Here is a 21248-nt window from a genome sequence, read left to right as displayed (position 1 = left end):
ATTCTAGTTCCTCAGCTGTTTCCTGGATTAAATGTGAGTCAGATTTTGAGTACAGAGTCTGAGAATTTTGTGTGTTGTTGATGATCAGAGTAGTTGTTGTCTTCTCAAGCTCAACCTGGAGTCGATTGGGCCATTTCGTTTTTGCATGAAGTCATAAAAACTTCTGAATTGTACAAATGCCTACTTGAACTCTAGACTTTCCCAACAGGGATCACACATTTAAGGTTTGTAAAGCAATCTGAATCATGAGGAAAAAAAAAAGAGAAATAGAATAAATCTAGTAAATAACTGGTAATTCCCTCTAGATAAGCCTCAAATCCAAAGTTACTAAAGATAGGATGAATTAATCTCAACGAGTTGCCTTGATGATGATGGCAAGATCCACCAGATCAGGTATGGATTGACAATTGACAATTTATGTCTTTAGGGGTGAAGCAAAATGCTTTTCATATTCCTCGCTATCTGTTGTGGTTACAGTGAAGGTAAAATTTATGAGCAGTTTGCTCACCCTGAATGGGCATGGAGATTATGCATTGCTAAAGGAAGCTAATATAGCTTTTGGTCTTCTATATTTGAATATGTCCGTTGCCTCATATGCTGCAGCTTGCTGAACCAAATCGTCGGGGTGTGTGGACATCTTTAGGAAAAACTTGGATGCTAAGGATTGTAAAAAAGAGAAAATATAACGAATATTTATATCTCTATGAAGTTGATTGTTTCTAACATACCACGGGGCATTCAGAATCATCCACTTGTTCTGCACCTCATTGTATCTTGATAATGTTAGTATTAGAGGTGTGGCTCCAGGCTGGAGAGGCATAGGTGATTATAGGACGAATCGTCATCTGGTATAGCTGCAATTTGATTCTGTTGCTGAGCTTGCTATTTCTATTAATTAGCGGATAGATCTGAGCTATGGCTTTAGATGCCTTTGCGCACGTAGACTTGATGTGTTGGTTGAAAGATAGCTTTTTGTCGAGAATTACACTCGTGTAATTTATTTCGGTCTGCCAGGGAATTTTAGTATTGAATAGTAACACATCTCCTGCAGGAGACATTGGCCTTTTTTGAGAAAAGAACGGCTGAGCTTTTCTGACTTCCAATCTCCATTTGGAGAACCAACCCTCCACCTTTAGAAGGCTTTTCTTGAAGCTTTCTGGTGACGAAATGGGGTCAGAGAGAGAGAGAGAGAGAGAGAGAGAGAGAGAGAGAGAGAGAGATCTGGTTAGTATTGCTGTATCATCCGCATACAAGGCCAAAATGGGAGACATCGGATTGTGCGGGATGTCAGACATGTATACAGAAAACAGCAATGGAACCAGTAGGGATCCCTATGGCACTCCAGCAAAGATATGGCGCTGGGACGATGTAGAACCGTTGATTTTTACTTGCATTGATCTATTCTGAAGATATGAATGGATTAGATGAACCATTTTTAGTGACATACCGGCTGAGATAAGTTTGTGTAGGTGTCCAAAATGCCAGATTTTGTCAAATGCTTTGGATAGGTCTAGGAAAACAGCTCCTGTGTGCTGGCGCCAGTTATAGCTGGTGGTGATGTATTCCACAATTCTGTGGATTTGCTGGGTAGTACTATGGTGTTGCCAAAAACCAAACTGTTCTTTAGGGAGGATGTTTAGGTCGTTTACTGAGGTTTGGAGTTGAGAGGATGACCTTCTCTGCAACCTTACCCAGATTAGAGATAAGACTGATTGGATGATAATTTTGCGGTAGGTGTGGGTCTTTGCCTGGCTTATGAATAGGAATTACATCAGCCAGTTTCCAGGTGGAAGGAAAATAGTGAAATCTTAAGATTGCATTTATTATACTGGTCAGGTGCACTACAGCTTTCCGAGGCGGCAGCTTGATCACCCTGTTTGAGATGCCATCTGGTCCAGCAGCATTGTTGTTCTTAAGTTTTTTAAATAATATCATATAATTCAAGCTGGTATCATATAATTCAGTGCTGGTATCTATCTGAGAGATTTAAAGTGTGGATTTTGTACAAGTGATTGAAATCTAAGTTGTTATAAGAGGGTTTGCACTGCTCCTCTAGAGTCTTCAGTATGGCTTCTGCCTTATCTACATCTGTGTGAACTAAGCCCTGGTTTGAGATTATGGGGGGGGAATGTTTTTATTTCTGATGTTTCTCAATAACCCCCAGATAGAGTGATCAATAGGAGAGATAGAGGATAACTTTTTATCCCAAATTTAGTTTCTATGAGTTTTAAGTGCATCTCTAACTGTCCCATTTATCCTGTTTAGAGCTGTTTTATCTTGTGGTGCATGCATGTTATGGAATCTTTTCCTAGCTCTGTTTTTGTCTCTGATCAAGTTCATGATGTCTTCAGGCAAACGATCTGGCTTGCAGGCAGATTTGTAGTAGGTAGCTAGCTACCTTTATAGCAGAATTAATTTGTTATGTGAGATTGTAACTACAGTTTCTACTTCTTCTTTTGTGCGTATGTGAGGAACAGGTCCAATATAATCCTTGAGTGCTGTTGACAGTCTTTCCCATGCAATGTAGGATTGAGAAGGAGGATACAGGTATTCTTGATTTCCCAGCTGTAGTAGAATTGGATTGTGATCGGATGATAGTTCATCCATAGATATGATGCTGTATTGAAGTTTAATATCCTGCAGGATAGCTGTATCCAGGATGTCAGCAGTGCCATCCTGGTTGAGTTGGTTCGGTGGGGGCCTGCCACAATAGCGTTGCTTGATCCTAAGTAACTGGAAAGGATGCAACCATTCTTGTTTGTGGTTGTGCAATTCCACGCAGGGTGCTTGGAATTCAGATCCCCGGCAATAATGGTGGGCTCTCTGACGCATAAGATGGCATTTAGGTCAGAGTGAAATAGAGCTTTTTGGGGAGGGTTTTAAGCTGAGTAGATTTTCAGTTTGCCAGTGGAGCTGGTGACTACTTCCACGCCTGTGATCTCAAGGTTAGTGGTTGACGGATTGCTCACAGAGTGGTGCTTAATGTAGTTTTTAATGAAGATGGCAGTGCTGCCACCTCTGTAAAGTAGTCTGTCATTTCTGTATAGGTAATAGCCCCTTATTGTAGGATTGTCTAAGGGTCTTAAATGAGTTTCACTGATTAATATAACATCTGGTTGATACCTATATGTGAAATCTCAGAGTTCCAGAATTTTGTTTTTGAGGCCATTTGCGTTCCAAGCAACTATCTGAAGAGATGCTGGAATGAGTTTGTTACTATTCATTTATGAGAGCTGTGAGAATGACCTGCGTTTCACGAAGAAATCTTTTAATGGAGGTTTCAGTAGGGTTTGATAGGCTGAAATTTTGTAGCATGTTTGCTAGTGAGGCTGTAATAACAGCTGTTAGATTTTTAGGTGCTGTTGGTTGATTTTGTTCTGGTATTAGTCTATTTGTACGGGTCACATCGGCATAACTTTATATATTGTTTGCTTTTGAGTGTCTCTATTTTTGGAGGTCTCTGACTGTGGTCGCTGAGTCTCTGGTTTTGATGCCTGGGCCTCTGTTATTCTTATACTGTAGGAGGAGGGCTGATTGACTGCCTCCGTCCATCTGTTCTTTGGGTGCTGAGTACATCCTTTGTAGTTCGCAGGATGAGGGCCACCGTAGTTGGCACATTTGGCTGAGGTGGTCCTCGGCTTTGTGCAGGTATTGGTTGGGACTGTCCCCACATTTCAAACATCTATATTCTGCTCTACAAAGATTCTGGGCATGGCCAAACTTCTGGCACCTGTGGCACTGCCCGGAAGATGATCTTTTTCGGGTTGGATCTGGTGTGACGATGAGACCACAGACTGTTTTTAAGTTGTAGATATCCTTGTAACTAGGACTAATGGCATGGGAGTCTTGTCTGCTTTGTACATTCTGCTGACCTTGACTGGAAGCAGATCCTGAGAATTCAGGTCAGCAGCTATTTCTGCTGTGTCAATGTCTTCACAGACACCATGAAGGTCTACTTTTAAGTTTTTTTTGGAACTGAGCGCAAAGGTATGATACTGGATGCCTCTGTCATCCAGTTCTTTGGTCAACCTTCTATAATCTGTCACTGTTGCTGGCTGGATCTTTATGCCTTCATCCGTGTTTTCGGCCTTAATGAAGCCAATCTGCAGATTGGACAGTGTGGATCTTAAAGCTGCCCACATCCACTTTTCTCTAAGGATGATCGGAGGTACCTTTTCTTTGGGAGAAATAGCGGCGTCTGAACCCTGAGAATCCTGTTCCATTTCATTATTGTCATTGTGTGGTTCTTCTGTTGTTCTTCGCTTTTTGCGTGCTCGCACTTCTACAAAGTCTGAAGGAGTAGAAGGCACCGATTGTAATTGATCTTCTGAGGCAACGTCTGTGACACTTTCTGGGGGAAACATGTCGTAAAGTTTCACTTTTCCCAGCCAATTCTTGTTAAGTAGTTCACCTAGTCTTATAAATTCTTTATATACCTCCTCGAATATTGTCTCATTTAGCTGTTTTTCCATGATTATCAATGTGAAGTATCTTAAAAAAAACAAACAAAAAAACATGCTTACCATGCAGTTGTAGTCTTACTGGCACTGCTACAGGACTCTGTACTGTTTTGGCAAGAGCATTGAATCAAAAATTGCATGATCTTCAAGACACATAATATAATAAACGCACCACATTTTCAAAACTTACCGAGGACATCACCATTACTTCACTCACGGTATGAACACTCCACTACCTGTACTTTTCACTTATTCACTCTCCATTTTTCTCAGATATGGATGTTAAATCAATGCAGAAGTCATATTTTCCATATATGAATAGCGAAGTGGTGTAGCTTCATAGTTTTAAACTTTAGATCTGAGATAGAAAGCGTTCTTGCTTGGTTATCAAATATATTTGTTAGACATGCAATTATTTTCTTGTTTTAAACCTATATCCAAGCATAAGCAAACAAACTTTACAGATGAAGTATCTTCAGAACTAAGCAACGTGCAAACTTTGTTTACTTATGTTTGGATATAAGATTAAAACAACAACATAATTTCTTGTTTGTCATAATTTACTTGATAACCAAGCAAAAGAACATTCTATAATTATTAGTAATATGTTCCAGGATATTCTGGATGCAGGGGGAAGTGTTAAGAATACCTAATCTAGCCATTAATACTGTTACAACTTGAACAGTGCATAAACCTTTAATCTATTAGTAAATCATCTAAGCCTCCATATCTCAGTCAGTATAGATGAAGCCCTTTGGTTGGAAAGACCTCGGTTCAATTCCTGTCAGTGATGTGAGGAACCTTTATCTGGCCTCTTTCGATGAAAGGTTATTTAGCTGGTTTCATACAGAGGTAGGGGATTTTTTCACCCATAAACTCGTTTATTTTTGTCTCCAAGAACAGGCAAACCAGTCCCAATAATACATGCATCCACAGACATAGGACACAACAGGAGGCATAGGACTAACCACCTTATCCTCAACTATGGTTGCAGTTTCAAGAATATATACCTCAACACCTTAAAAAAGTAGAAGAGGGTAAGGATTAATGAAGAAGTAAATTGTTTACAGCTTTCATCACATACAAACCACACGTATAACATGCACATAGCAGCACTCAATGTTAGGAATGCCTTCCTCCCCATTTGCCTTCATGCATGCCTGAAGTTTGTGAGGCCACATATAGATGGCAGCACGCACAACATCCAGCAGAAATGCTGCCATTGCTCGCTCCAAATTCACCTTCAGACTGGTGGTACTTGGGTTTTTCTTGCAGGTTGCTCTGTCTCAAGCTCTGGCCACAGTTTGAAGTCCAGTGGATTCAGATTATGATTTTCAGATGGCCAATCAGATAGTGATATGTAGTCTTACACATTCTCTTCCAACCACTGTTGTGTGGTCCTTGCCTTGTGTGCAGGTTCTGAGATCTGTTGGAAGGTCGACTGACTACTGTGAAATGAGGTGTTGATCAGGAGCCAAGCCACAGGTTTCAGCATAGCCTTTTGATACACTTTGCTGAGGGTTTTGATCCCTTTCTCACAGAAATGCAACTTAGATATCCTTTGATACATTACTTCCCCCACAAAACCATCACGATGCTGATGCGGGATGATGTGCTCTCTGAATTCTGGGTGCTATGGCATGTGCTGTGTGACCATCCTAAGCATCCAGAGCATCCTGATCATTTTGGCAATTAAATGACATCTGTGAAGAAGATATCTCTGTGTCTGTTGTTCACGTACTGCTGGAGAAGAGCCTTTGATTTTATCAGCCTCTTCCACATAAGTTGTGGTGTTAGGAAGTGTTCAGTAAAATGACAATAAGCTCTCAATGCCAGATCATCATTTAGTACATATGAAATCATTCTCTGCAAAACATTCATCTCTCTCTCTCTCTCTCTCTCATGACATCAATTTCTGTGTTCTCACAGGATTATGGCAGAGGTGTCTTCACAGTCCTCATAAGCTTTTGCATCCTAATGCAGCATTGTTGACCTGTCCTTTGGAGGTCATATACATCTTCTGCATCATTGCAATGGTTAATAGTCTGATACACAAACATCCTACTGATCTCAAATGCTTTTAACTTGTTGAAAATAACAGGTGGCTGCATTTCAACCTTGCGAGCTGCTATTACAGTTACATCATTCTCATAATCTCCCTACCGCATGATAACCAGTACTGCGACTCTTCATTATACTTTGATATCAGAATGCCAATTGTCTAAAGAAATATAAATTTTATTTTCTTACCCTTCTTCACTCAAATACTTAAAATTGCTGAAATTGTTATCAGACTCTTCCTTTAAAATAAATATAGGAATGTATTTTCTCTATACTTCATATGAATTTGAATTTTATTTTTTAATGTTAGAAAAAATTTTTCCTGTGTAGATGTTTTTGTGTTGATGCCCATTTTGCTATTTCAGAATTGGACAATAATATCAAAAATGACTCTTCAGTGGTTTGGCTATATTTTACAGAAGGCTTTTTCTATTCATTATCAGATGAAAGTAAGGTGAGCATCATTAAGAAAATTTTGAAAATTTAAAGTTTTCTGAATTACATATGCTTATTTTTCTTTGTTAAAACGTTCAGTATTCATCATCAATAACTATGAAGACTTTACTCAATATGTGTTATGTTGTAAACTACATAAATTACAAAGTGTTATGTGGTAAATTACAATATAATTGAATTTTCTGACTGTTGACTTAGCCTTACTTTTTGGAAAATTTATTTTTTATATGAATCCCCCATGAAAGCCTGTAAATCTACTGTATGTCAGTACTATGGGTGGGATAAGGATTAGATAATCCTGGGAATCCTGCTCTGGAGGTCAAACATAGCACTTTTTTTCAAGTCACTTCAGGCTTCTAATAAGCAGAGGTGTAATATTTTTGAAACTTTGATGTTTAATATAAATTTGTTTACTTCTTTACTAATGTTATTGTTACTATCTGTTATTGCACTTTGTAAAATATCTATCTTTCCTTTTTATCATCTTCTATATCGATTTCTTTAATATATCTATCTTTTCTTTATACTTGTCTTCTATATTATCATTCGTTAAGTTTATTATACTTTATCCTTATCCTGGTACCTTTCTATATAGTTAGTTAGTCTTAATTCCTTTCCTCTACTTTCAGTATATTATACTTATACTTGAGATTTCTAGAAATTTATTTGATTATTCCAGACTGCGCCACTAAAAATCTCTAATTGGCATAAAAAATTAATTATATCTCCAGTAAAGCACCGCTATACAGTTAATTACAATTGTGACTAACTCCTAACTTAAATTTCATACCAAGGTTTAATTTCCTTCCCGCTTATAGGATCGGATTTTATTTGAGAACAGTGCAATTGCTAAAAAGATCAGACGGCACTTCTTATAAATAAAACAAACATATTTATTCACACTAAGACAATAATACAATGTATACACTTAAATGATGTTACTATCATTTCCTCTCAAAGCTAAGCATCAAAATTAAAACATCACATAGGACAACTCTTAGGCATAGTATACACTTAAATGATGTTACTATCATTTCCTCTCAAAGCTAAACATCAAAATTAAAACATTACATAGGACAACTCTCCTCTGGAATTTCTCCCGCATGTTCTAAATATCAAAGACGTAAATCATCAAACAATTACTTCTACATATCAAATAACTATCAGCCCATTTACAATCTAGGAATTATCATGCTTTGACTAATAAAATCTCCAATTCTAACTTTCACAAAAAAATGTAACACTCACTTAGCAGCCAACTTCTCACACCATTACAATTCTAAATTCTATAATTTTCTTATCAATTCTTTTAAATCATTTGAACACAATACAACGTAAGCTTAAACTTTCATTAATATCCCTTCAAATTATTCAAAAAGCAAACTGATTCACTCCATGCTAATAAGTTTTCAATCTATTACATCCTTCAGTTCTAAGAATTCAGTCTATCCAAAACAGTCCTTCACATCATAAATAAGAGAAAGTTTTTCAACAAAAAAAATTTCGACTCACATTAATTCTTTCATAGGCACAATTGCACTTAGTCGTATCTTCTCTTAGGGGGCTTATTCTGGATCCCCCTCTATTGTTATGGCTTGCTCTATCACTTCAGATGCGTCATGGAAACCGTTTTCTCCTCTGGAATTTCTCGCGGGGATGGAGCTCGATCTTTCGGCGTTGTAAGCACTAGGACGTGCGGTGTGACGGTCAAAGCCTTGTCATATGGGTCCTGAGCCGCTACTTGCTCTATAAGGTTTCGCCTCTGTTTACCCTCCATGAATTCATCCAGGATTCCATGCATCGACCCCCCCCCCCTCTTCTCCCTGCGTCAAGTCTCCCGATTCACCTTGGTCGATGCTGACCCTGTTATTTCGCCTCTCGCGGGACCCTGCATGAAGTTTTTAGACCCCATATATCCACGCAAACTTTGAATTAAGTCTGAGATCCCCGAACCTATCACGTGCTAACTCCTTTCCTTCTAGAATGTTCTGACTTCTATCTCCCTGAAGTGTATTTTAATCCCTTTTTCGGCATAGCATAACAGCTTCTGATGTATACCGCCCCCTTTTGTTATCGACCTTGATGGTGGTGTAGGACTGCTTTGGTTACAATGAGTTTCAATTCTACCCTATACCAAGTAATACATCAAATATATTTCCGAATGCTAATGTAATTGCCACTAAACTTCTATTTTTAGATACTTGTTTACTTTATTTCAGCATGTTTAATTCCTCTGGGTCTCTACAGATGGGCATTTTGTATTACTTATGTAGGTAATTCTAACACACTTCTGCTCTCTAAGGGATTTTCTTTTGAAATACACACTCATATATATTCTATCTACAGTATCATGTAAATTTTTCTGGGGGCTAATTTTATATGGGCTGATATTATTATTTACATCTATTATATATGAGTTTACAATTCTTTGAATTTCGGATGTGATTCCTGTAAAATCGCTGCAATTAAACATTGTAAGAATTATGGTGCTGCATCGAATTTTACCGAGGGTCAGTGTTCTCACACCAGTGATGAAAATTGTGTACCACTTAAAGACACTCACAAACATTCATGCCACTATGGGATTTCAACTTGTAGCCTGTTGGTTGGATAGCAGGTATGCTATCCATTTGACTGATTAGGCCAGCACAATAAACATTTATATCAGAAAATTCATCACTGGGATTACAAAATTATTATATAGAGTTTGATCCCATTTGAATGCTGTAGAAAATTGAATCAAAAGTTCTGAATTCATTAGTAACTGCATTATTGTAGGTTAGAGTCCTGTTATTTTTGGTTGGGTGCAGGTTGTGCACTGTTGTGTCCTACTGTTCAAAGACATACGATAAATTATGCATTTCGAGCTTGGAGTCATACAATTTTGACTAGAAGGAAGGTTGATAGATTAGACTTTTTTTTTAACACCATACTGTTATAAGAAAGTATTGGAAGTAGAAGTTGTTCACTGTTGTAATGGAGTAGCTAATGATGAATTTACTGATGGATATTGAGTGTTTTGGGCATTGCAGAGACTTACCATATTTTCAGTATCTAGTGGTCATCATTTTTATTGAGGTTGGAATAATTGACTGTAGCCTTATAGATTTCTTTTAACTATTGTTCATAACTAGTTTTGGTATGATGTAATGTATAGGTACGTTCCCATTCATTCCTATGGAAAATTCCAAAGAATGATTAGAAATGTATATTGTATATATATTGGCATTTATATACCTTTTTTTCTTGATCTGTACTATTCATGTGAAGTATGCTGCATGCTTACCTGTTTGTGGGAGTTGGATAAAGGGATTTTTAAAAGTGCTGAATGGACTTTTTTTTTTAATTTTGTGGATGATATAAATAGTATTAACATTATATGTTAATAATTTTCAGTGTATTGTGGAGACATTGGAGAGGGTTTAGAGGTGAGTGACTAAGACACTATCAGGACTTTGGACTGCTATTTATGGAGAGAGGTTAAAAAATGTGGATTGCAGAGTTTAGTGGATAGGAGGAAAAGAGGTGATATGATAGGGACATTTAAGTTAGAGGATTTAATCGGATTAATCCAGATGTGATTATAAAAGAGTAGAAGGTGAGAGGAGAAATCCAGAGGTCATCCCTAGAAGTTATGTATGAGTGTGGTAAAGACGGGGGGGGGGGGGGAGTAGATTTTTTACATGGAGAATTGTCGGTGAATGGAACACATTACTAGAATGTGTTGTTAATGCAAGTAGTGTTAAGGATTTTAAGATTTAGTATGATAAATTTGTTGTAAGTTGAATGAACCTCCCATGATGAGTCTGCTGACTCTATGGGCGGATGCAATAATAATAATAATAATAATAATAATAATAATAATAATAATACCATGGACTTACAAGGTTTAATGAAGTGCAAAAATAAAATATCTCCTAACGAAATGGGGATATGATAGAAACATTTAAATTACTAAAAGGTTTTTATAAGATTGATGCAGGGAAAATATTTCAGTTGTGTGATAGTGATAGAAGAACAAGAGTCACACTTTTCCTTAATTTCCTGCGCTTCATGCAAGACCCGTGCCGGTATACCATCCAATCCCACAGATGTATTCACATTAAGGTTCTGTAATAGACTATTCACCTCCACTTCATTCATCACAATTCCCATATAAACTAATGATAGAAACATTTAAAATACTAAAAGGTTTTTATAAGATTGATGCAGGGAAAATATTTCAGTTGTGTGATAGTGATAGAAGAACAAGAGTCACACTTTTCCTTAATTTCCTGGAAATTAAGGAAAAGTGTGACTCTTGTTCTTCTATCACTATCACACAACTGAAATATTTCCCCTGCATCAATCTTATAAAAACCTTTTAGTAATTTAAATGTTTCTATCATATGTGTGATAGTGATAGAAGAACAAGAGTCACACTTTTCCTTAATTTCCAGGAAATTAAGGAAAAGTGTGACTCTTGTTCTTCTATCACTATCACACAACTGAAATATTTCCCCTGCATCAATCTTATAAAAACCTTTTAGTAATTTAAATGTTTCTATCATATGTGTGATAGTGATAGAAGAACAAGAGTCACACTTTTCCTTAATTTCCTGGAAATTAAGGAAAAGTGTGATTAATAAGGGTGTGAGAATAAGGTTTTTCACCTCGAGGGTGGTGAATGAGTGGAATGCATTGCCTGAATCATTTGTGAGTTCTTCTTCTGTAAATGAATTCAAGAAGAGATATGATAGATATTGTTTCAATAGTTTGGGTCTCCTGCGATGAGTCTACGGACTCCATGGAGATACCAGTAATAATAATAATAATAATAAAGATGTCAACCTCACCTGCATATGGTATAGCCTGCTTTAACAATGGGGATATGATGATTGAATCTCAGGAATAACTGTTCCAAAATATGACTGAGTAGACAGCATTCCTATCATTAGACTGTTATGGCTTGTAACCAAATCAAAGAACAGGATTCATCTATTATTTGCAAGTCTCATATAAGTAGAGACTGGATGTAGAAATTGAAAACAAATCCTGAACCAAAAAAAAAAAAAAGGATACAGTACCCAAAACCAGGAAAAGAGATAGCTGATAGAACAATAACTGACAATTCCAAAAGGCACCACCTAATTAGCTAATGCAAGATAACTAAAAAAAAAGGTCATTAAATTTCCTAAATTATAAAATAATTCCTAAATTATAAAATAATAATAAAAATAATAAAATAAATAAATAAATAATATTAGTGTATATATATATATATACACAATTAAAAAAAGTTAGGAAAGATTAGCTGATTTAAAAAGTATTACAAAGGGGATAGATGTAGACCATCGGATCTGCTTAAGTTAGGAGAATGAAGTAAGGTTTCACATCATTCTTTATAAAGCTGTTCCATGAGGAACTGACTTTTGTGAAGGACTCTTGTCTTGTTCCAATGAACTCTATGTCAGATGTTGACCTGAACAGTCTGGACTTGCAGAGCATGTCCAGACTGTTCAGGTTCAAGGTATTCAATATAAGACTTGTGTTCTTCTAGCTGAACAAAAACAGATCTTCCTGTCTGTCCAAAATAAGATAACCCACAAGAGCATGGAATCTGGTAGACACCTTGTTGATTTAGATATGGAAGCTTGTCCTTTGGAGAAGAGTGTTTCAAAACTACTAAAAATATTTAATGGTTTTGAAACTTTTGCTATGCGTTCACTAATGCCTTGCACATAAGGAATAGGAATGCAAGTTATTTCTTCTGTATTTGAAGAGGTAGAGATACCAAAACTGCTAAAAGCTCTTTGATAAATGAATTCTTATAAGCATTAGATAAAAAGGTTGAAAAAATATGTTGCAATTTTTTCTGTAATAACTCATTTAAAGAACATAAGGAGTGGGCCTGATGAATTAGTGTTTTAATAGTTCCAGCCTTTTGACTGGAATGGTGATGAGATTCAGCATGGATATAATGGCCTGTATGAGTCTTCTTCCTAAAAACAGAGAAATGTAGGCTACCATCTGGTTGGTGAAGAATTAAAAGATCTAAAAAGGCTAACCTAACTGTTTATTTATTTTTCCTCTAGGGTGAATTTGATCATTGGATGACTTTCATTTAATTCAGAGAGAAACTTTTGTAATTCATAAGAAGAGCCATTCCAGATAGCAAAAATGTCATCTACATATCTGAACCAATGAGTAGGTCCAGGTGAAATGTTGTCAAAAATATTTTGTTCAAAGTGCTCCATAAAGAAGTTGGTGATAGCAGGAGAAAAAGGATTGCCCATTGCTGTTCTTCAATTTGTTGATATAACTTGTTGGTTATAATACATTCTGGTTATTTTTAAAGGAAAAATAACCAGAATGTATTACAAAATCTAATATTTTAACAATGTCTGAGAAAAAATTCTTGTTGTAGTAATTCACTGCTGTCAGATAAAGGAACATTAGTAAATAATGAAACAACATTTAAACGAATCATAATATCCGAAGCATTCAAATGAAGATTCAAAATTTTATTTTTGAAATTCAAAGTATTTTTTATATAAGTAGCAGTTCTTTTAGTTGAAGAAATGGGTAGATTTGATAAAAATTTTGAAATTTTGTAAGTGGAACAATCTATACAGTCTACAACTGGTCTTAATGAAATAAGACCAGTTGTAGACTGTATAGATTGGTTTATGAACTTTTGGACGACCATACAACCTAGGTAGATGACCAAAAAAGGTTTTAAGTTTTTTCTTTTGATCTGCATCCCATGTAGACACATTATCTATAAGAGAATCAAGTCTTTTTAATTGACTACCAGTAGGATCCGATGTGAGGGGCCTGTAAGTTGAATAATCTCGGAATAATAGAGACATATTTCTCTCATATTCTCTTCTATCTTGAATAACCACAGCCTTTCCTTTTTCAACTTTCATAATAATTAAATTATTATTATTCTTCAGTGATTTCAGTGCTTTAAATTCAGTGTAAGAAAGATTAAGATGAAGAGGCTTGGCATCAAAAAGAATTTTTGCACATTCAAAACGCATCCTGTTAGCTATTTTTTGGGATAAGGATTGAATACCTCTATCTGGTCTTAATGAAATACCTGGTCTGCTATGAAAAAAATCCATAAGGAATACCTTATTCAGAGCAACTGCGAAATTATGTCCTTTTGATAAAACAAAACATTTATTGTCTGTTAGTGGATGACCGGAAACATTGATAACTAGTCTATCCGTATCACAGACATTAGTACTGGTTCTAGACAGGCTTACCAGTGCATCAAACTTACTTTTTAACTTATCATGAGAAGCCTTAAAAACCTTTAGGTATGAAGTCGATGATATGTGCAAAACAGGGACCTTTTCAGATCTTTTAATTCTTTGCCAACCAGGTGGTAGCCTACATTTCTCTGTTTTTAGGAAGAAGACTCATATAGGCCATTATATCCATGCCGAATCTCATCACCATTCCAGTCAAAATGCTGGAACTATTAACCATGCTTCCAACCAGAATGTATATATATGTCCACATTTCCATGGATGCAAAGTGCATATTAAAATTGTAATACCATTGATATTACATTGAAATTTATGATGGATACGAAGCTTTTCCAGATGCTTATTTGATTTTTAATGGCCGGTGAGGTGGGTAAAGCACTGGTTCATCGGGCCTACTCCTCAAATGAAGAGTTGGCCCGATTCTCTAATAACTCATTTGAAGAACATGAGTTATTACAGAAAGAAATACAACATATTTTTTCAACTTTTTTATCTAATGGCTATAAAAATTCGTTCATCAAAAGAGCTTTTAGCAGTTTTGATATCTCTATCTCTTCAAATACCAAAGAAATAACTCATATTCCTATTCTTTATGTGCAAGGCATTAGTGAACGCATAGCAAAAGTTTTAAAACTAAATATTTTTGTTGCCTTTCGCCCAATTAGAAAAATCTTCACCTTTCTCACTTCTCCAAAGGACAAGCATCTATATCTCAATCATCAAGGTGTCTACCAGATTTCTTGTTCTTGTGGGTTATCTTATTTTGGGCAGACAGGAAGATCTGCTTTTATTCGGCTAGAAGAACACAAGTCTTATATTGAATACCTTGAACCTGAACAGTCTGGACTTGCAGAGCATGTCCAGACTGTTCAGATCAACATCTGACATAGAGTTCATTGGAACAAGACAAGAGTCCTTCACAAAAGTCAGTTCCTCATGGAATGGCTTTATGAAGAAACATGTGAAACTTTTTTTCACTCTCCTAACTTAAACAGATCTGATGGTCTACGTTACATCTATCCCTTTTGTGGGATAAACTCATCTGTTCAAACGACAATTCCCTAACCACTGAACTAAACACATCCTTGACACTTTCTCAGCCAATGGCTACAACCCCCAAAAAATACTAAAACCACAGCACCCCCCCCCTTCACAAAAAAGATTACTCTAAATTCATCACCATTCTCTACATCCGGGGCACCTTGGAAAAAATTACCAAAATCCTGAATAAACATGATCTGACCTCTTGTTACAGACCATATAGAAAATTGGCATCCCTTATCTGCTCCATTAAAGACCAACCACTTCCCCTAACCCTACTTGGTGTATACCAGGTCCCTTGCAGCTGTAAGCTGTCCTACTTTGGCCAAACAGGCAGGACAGCGAATATCAGAATTTTGGAACACAAGGACTACATCCGGTTTCACCAGTACAGCCACTCTGGGCTTGCAGACCATGCTCTGGATACACGCCACAGAATACGGTGGAAGAAAGCCACAGTAATACACTGCAGCAAGTATAAAGTTGAAAGATTATTCATAGAATTAGCCTCAGCCCTAAGAAACATGCCGAACCTCAACAAATTTGGATGCATAAGACTGCCCCAAATTTGGGAGATGTACATCTATAGAACTTCAGCCCAATGGCCAAGAATACCTAATATAGCCCACTAGGGGACACCATCAGGACTTTAGAAAAAACAGTAGTTTCCTCGCTTCGACCTCATTTGCTGTTTTTAGTGCCTGCATGCACTTGTCTTAATCTTATGTTCCCATGAAGATGGCAACGTAATGTTGCCAAAATATAGGAAGTATATATTAAAGTTTATTTTAATTTATATTCCAGTATACGTTGTGAATTCCTTAAGTCATTTAGTAATCATGTGCAACCAATGCATAAGCCTTTCTACGAGAATTACCTTTTGTGTGGGAAATAGTACTTTTTAAATCAGCTAATCTTTCCTAACTTTTTTTTTAATTGTGTATATATATATTATTTAAATGATTATTTTTATTTATTTTATTTTATTTAATTAAGTGGTAATAGGAATTGTCAGTTATTGTTCTATTGGCTTTGTACTAATATGATGTTTTTCATTTCTTGATTGTTTGTATGAGATCTTTGGCTTTGCCGATTTTATGACATCTTCATTGGTTATTTTTTTTCTGACCATGATAACTTTATCATTTGTCTATATAGTCACATCTCAAATGCTTCAATTTTCTTGATGGTTGCCACTTCAATGTCCATGTCTCAACTTCATAGAGCAAAATGGACCAGACGTAACATTTCAGCATTCTGCATCTGGCTTCCGTGTTTAGATCTTTATTGCAGAATGATATTCTCATTTTCATGATAGATTGCTGCACAACTTCAATCCCTGTCTTTATATCTATTTCAGGATCCCACCTTTCATTAAACCAGCAACCAAGATATTTATACCTTGATGCTTGATCGATAGTTTCCCCATTGAGTGTCAGTTTCATTGATATTGATTAGGTTGATGAGGTTTGATATATGCTGATGACCACGTATTTTGTCTTGTTGATGTTTATATTTATTCCCATTCTTTGGCTTTCTATGTATACTCTGTCAATGAGTTTTTGGAGATCTGTGATGTTATTTGTAATTAGCACGGTGTCATCTGCATATCTTCATAGGTTGTTAACAATCTTTTCATTTATTGCAATTCCCTCTAGACATTCTTCCAATGCCTTTTTAAAGATTACCTCTCGAGTACAAGTTGAACAAGAGTGGTGAGAGCACACATCCTTGTCTCACTCCTCTTTTGATGTTAATATCACTGGTGGTAATGCTGTCTAATTGAATGGTAGCAGATTTTGTATTAGTCTTATGTCTTTTTTGTCTAGCCCTATTTGTTGAAGGACTTTGATTAATTTAGTGTGTCTGACCTTGTTAAAAGGTTTTTCAAAATCTTTGAAACACATAAAGACAGTATTTTGTTTTTCCATGCTTTTTTGAATCAGTATTTGTGCACAGAAAAGGGCCTCTCTAGTACCAAAACCATTCTGAAAGCCAAACTGTATTTCGCTCAGAGTTTCTTCACTTTTTCTATAGATGTGACGCTGAATTACTTTCAAAAATATTTTTAATGCTTGGCTCATTGGACTGAATAAGTCGGAAGTCGCCACAAGATTTCACTTTGGGTTTCTTTGGGATAGTGATAACTGTAGATTTCAGCCAATCTGGTGGAAATTCACCATGTTCATATATTTTATTGAACAATTTTTCAAGAATTTTGGTGTTATCTGGTTCCATTAATTTTAAAACTTCTATTTGCATACCATCTGGTCAAGTGGTGTGCAAATAGAAGGCACCTAATAAAGAGTGTAAAAATAAAGTAATTAGCTATAAATATGAAATGAAAGAATTATAAAATGATGATTAAAAATACGAAGAGGAATGACTATTCAGTTTATGCCTTACAAGAAAATAAAAAGAAGAATCTGAATGAGGAATTGTACAAACAACTTTAGCAAATAATTAACAACACAAATAAAAATGATTAGATACTTATTATTATACACGTATTTCCATGGAGTCAGAAAACTGTGGGAGATCCATTTATTCACACACTAGCCATCATTCACACAATACCTATCATACTTCTCCTCAAACACTGATGAAGCACCCACAACCACCTCTGGCAAACTCATTTTACTTATTCACCACTCTCCAAGAAAAAAATTAGTCCTGACATCCTTGCCAACTACAGTCTTACTCAACTTCCACCGTTGACCCTCTTGTTCCCTCCCTTCTTTCCATGTATGAAAAAAAGTCTTCAGTGTCAGTCCCATAAAACCCCCTTTATTAACTTAAATACTTCTATCATGTCTCCTCTTTTTTATCTGTCAGCTAATGTTTGAAGCCTATAGGCCATCAGTCTATTCTTATAGGGAGCATTCCACAGATCCCTGCCACAATCTTTGTCACTTGCCTCTAGATCCTCTTCACAACTTCTTCATCACCACAGAATCTGGGAGTCCAGATCTGTGCCCAGTAGTCCAAATATGGCCTTATTAAAGCCTTATATAAGGGAACAATAACCACTCTATCCCCTGCTTGTTAGTCTGTTCAACAACCACGTAATCTGATGTGCTGTTTTGGTTGCTTTTGCAGCATGCTCTCTAAATTTCAACTCTCTATCCACAATCACATCCCAAGTCCCTGGCCTCATCAATTTCCTGTAGTTCAGTTCCATCAGTATAGTACACAGCTTCTGATTCTTCCCAAAGTACATCACCTCACACTTGGCTACTTTAAACTGGCAACCATTTACCTTTACCCATACTGCTAGTCTGTTTAAGTCCTCCTGCAGGATCTCGCATCACCTTCATTTACTGTTGCTCTTCCCAGTTTAGCATCATCATCAAACCACTGAATAATTCCTGTCAAATCATTTCCTATATAATTGATATACAAATTAAACAACAGAAGATCAAGTATTGAACACTGTGGTACATCACTGGTCACTTGCCTCCTCTGTCAGTCAGTGTCACATCTGGCATTGCAGTGTCACCACCTAGATGTACACTCTTGAAAATGTTCACTCAGTAATTCAGCTATTTGGTTTAGTTCTGTTACTTCTCCACCATCAGCACTTTTTAAAGTCATCCTTCCATAGTCATTCTAGCTTTCCTTCAGTTGGTTTCTATCTCACACCACATAGCCTCAAATGAACTACTCTCTGAATTTCTTTCCCTCTGATGTTCTTTTACTCTTTTGGTCTTTAATTTGTCTGCGATATTTAGCATCGCCCCCGCCTCGTTCTTTCTGTCTTCTCTGAATTCACTATATCTCTTGCATTCTATTCCTATGACTATAACAACTATAACATCCTCGGTCACCCATGTCTCTCTCACTAATGCCTATAATTTTCCCAAATGCCTATACCTTTTGGCAGGTTTGGTCATATTAAATGATGTAAATGCTAGAATATCCAGTAAAAGATTGTATGGGAAATAATAGGAATCCATATAAAAATAGAGTCCCTTCCTGTTCTTTCTGTCTTCTCTGAAGACACTATATCCCTTACATTCTGTTACTATGACAATATCATCCTTAGTCAACCATGTTTTTCTCTCACTAATGCCTGTAATTTTCCCAAATGCCTATAACTTTTGGCAGGTTTGGCCACATTAGATGATCTAAGTGCTAGAATATCCAGTAAAAGATTGCATGGGAAAGAATAGGAATCCATATCAAAATAGGAATAGAGTAAGATTAATTGATTTTGCCCTGTTCAGTAATTTGAAAATAGCATATTCCTTTTATAGTACTCCTGGAAGCAAGAGGCCTTAATACACAATAGGAAATGTATTAAGGAAATAAGTAAAATGTTCATCCGGTTTGGGCCCATCAAATGTGTGCAATGATGTCTGCATATATAAGGCACTAGAGAAGAACAGAGATCTGCAAGTTGTCCAACTGTGTTACTCAGAACATTCAAGAGTATACAAAATAACATGCAGGTAGCTTATTATGTCTGTTCACAAATGCTAGGAGTATCAGAAACAAAGGGGTAGAGTTTGTTGCCTTGTAAATAGAGTTTGTAAATATGTTGGGACCTCAGATTGTAGGTATTAGTGAGACCTGCCTATCAGAATCAGACATACTAACTCATATCGAGTGTAAAGAGTATACTATTTTTAGGAAGAATAGAGAGAATAGGAGAGGAGGGGATGTGCTGCTAATGATATCAGATGACTTCAATCCAGTTAGAGTAGAGACCTATAATTGTAAGCAGTGCGTTTGAAGCCATTTGGTGTGAGGTGAAATCTAACAAGATCAATTACATAGTGGGATATTGTTACAGACCTGATAGAGCAGTTGCTAGTGATAAATGCATCAGCAAATAGAAAAGATAAGCGCAAAAAGAGTAATCAAATGGGAAACTTTAATTTTCAAATATTGATTGGGTAGCAGTAGAATCTCAAGAGAAGAATGAAAATTAATTTATTGAACTGTTGCGGGACAACTTCATCAAGCAGCATTGTGGCAGAAGGAACTCTAGGTCAAAGAATGTTACATTTCATTATAGTGTCAGAGGGTGTTTCGGTTAAAGACATAACTATTCTGCCTCTGGTTGGTGATAGTGATCATGAAGCACTCACTTGGGAAGTGACTAAATTTATGAATGTTCTATTCAGAAAAGATTACATGCTGAACTACAAAGTAGGAAATTATGACCAACTGAGGAGTATACTATGTTCAGTGGAAAGGGATCGGTTGATGGATGGAAGAATATTGACAGTGCATGTGAAGCATTTAAACAATACTTAAATGATGCGATAGAGTGTGTCCCGAGAGTTCAAAGAATAAATAGGTTAGGAGTCAAATGGATGTGTAATCTTATTAAGGAAGAGATTTGTAAGAAAAGGATGATGTGGAAGGAATACCATGTGCATTAGAATGATGTCCATTATGAAAATTATAAGCAGCAGGCTAGAAGAGTCACAACTGTTGTACGGAAAGCAAAGTCTGAGTATGAAAAGAAACTGGCTCTGCATGCTAAAGACGACCCATAAGAATTCTATCAATATGCTGCAAGTAAAAGAAAGAATGAATATGAAAGAATAACTCTTCTAAATGCAGATGCAGAAGAGGTTGCTCAGCTAATGAGTGCTCATCATTTTATTAAAAGCTATCAAACTGGTGTATGCAACATTGAGCTCACTGCTTCCTCTTCACTAAGAGATGCATGTGTATGAGGACGAGGTGTTAGAGCTGTTACACAGACTGAATAAGAATTCAACACTCGAGACTGATGGGATATCAGCACATGTGCTGAATGAGTGTTCAGCTGAACTCACTATTCCTTTGACCGGGCTATATAATTTGAGTCTGAGAACAGGGAAGATTTCACAGAAGAGGAAAGAATGTATGGTAATCCCATTGCATAAGAGTGGTGCATAGTCCAATGTATTGACCAATCAGTATTTCAGGAGTTGTGGTGAAGACTTGGAAAAATTGGTTAGGACTCACATTCAGA

General features: G+C 36.4%; 1 protein-coding gene across 1 annotated transcript in view; it reads left to right on the top strand.

Annotated features, from left to right (window-relative positions):
- The window catches only part of LOC150103059 (uncharacterized), a 107381-nt gene that overhangs the window by 10354 nt on the left and 75779 nt on the right, over positions 1 to 21248 (top strand). Inside the window, exon 2 of the mRNA XM_090398072.1 lies at positions 6852 to 6975. Coding sequence (XP_090254198.1) covers positions 6852 to 6975 — 124 coding nt within the window. The remainder of the gene's footprint in view (positions 1 to 6851; positions 6976 to 21248) is intronic.

This window comes from Typopeltis vanoorti, chromosome 9, assembly GCF_054136105.1.
Source record: "Typopeltis vanoorti isolate ZY-2024b chromosome 9, IOZ_Tvanoo_1.0, whole genome shotgun sequence".
Taxonomy (NCBI): Eukaryota; Metazoa; Arthropoda; class Arachnida; order Uropygi; family Thelyphonidae; genus Typopeltis; species Typopeltis vanoorti.
The sequence above is the reverse complement of the archived record's forward strand: the minus strand, read 5'-3'. Positions and strand labels throughout refer to the sequence as shown.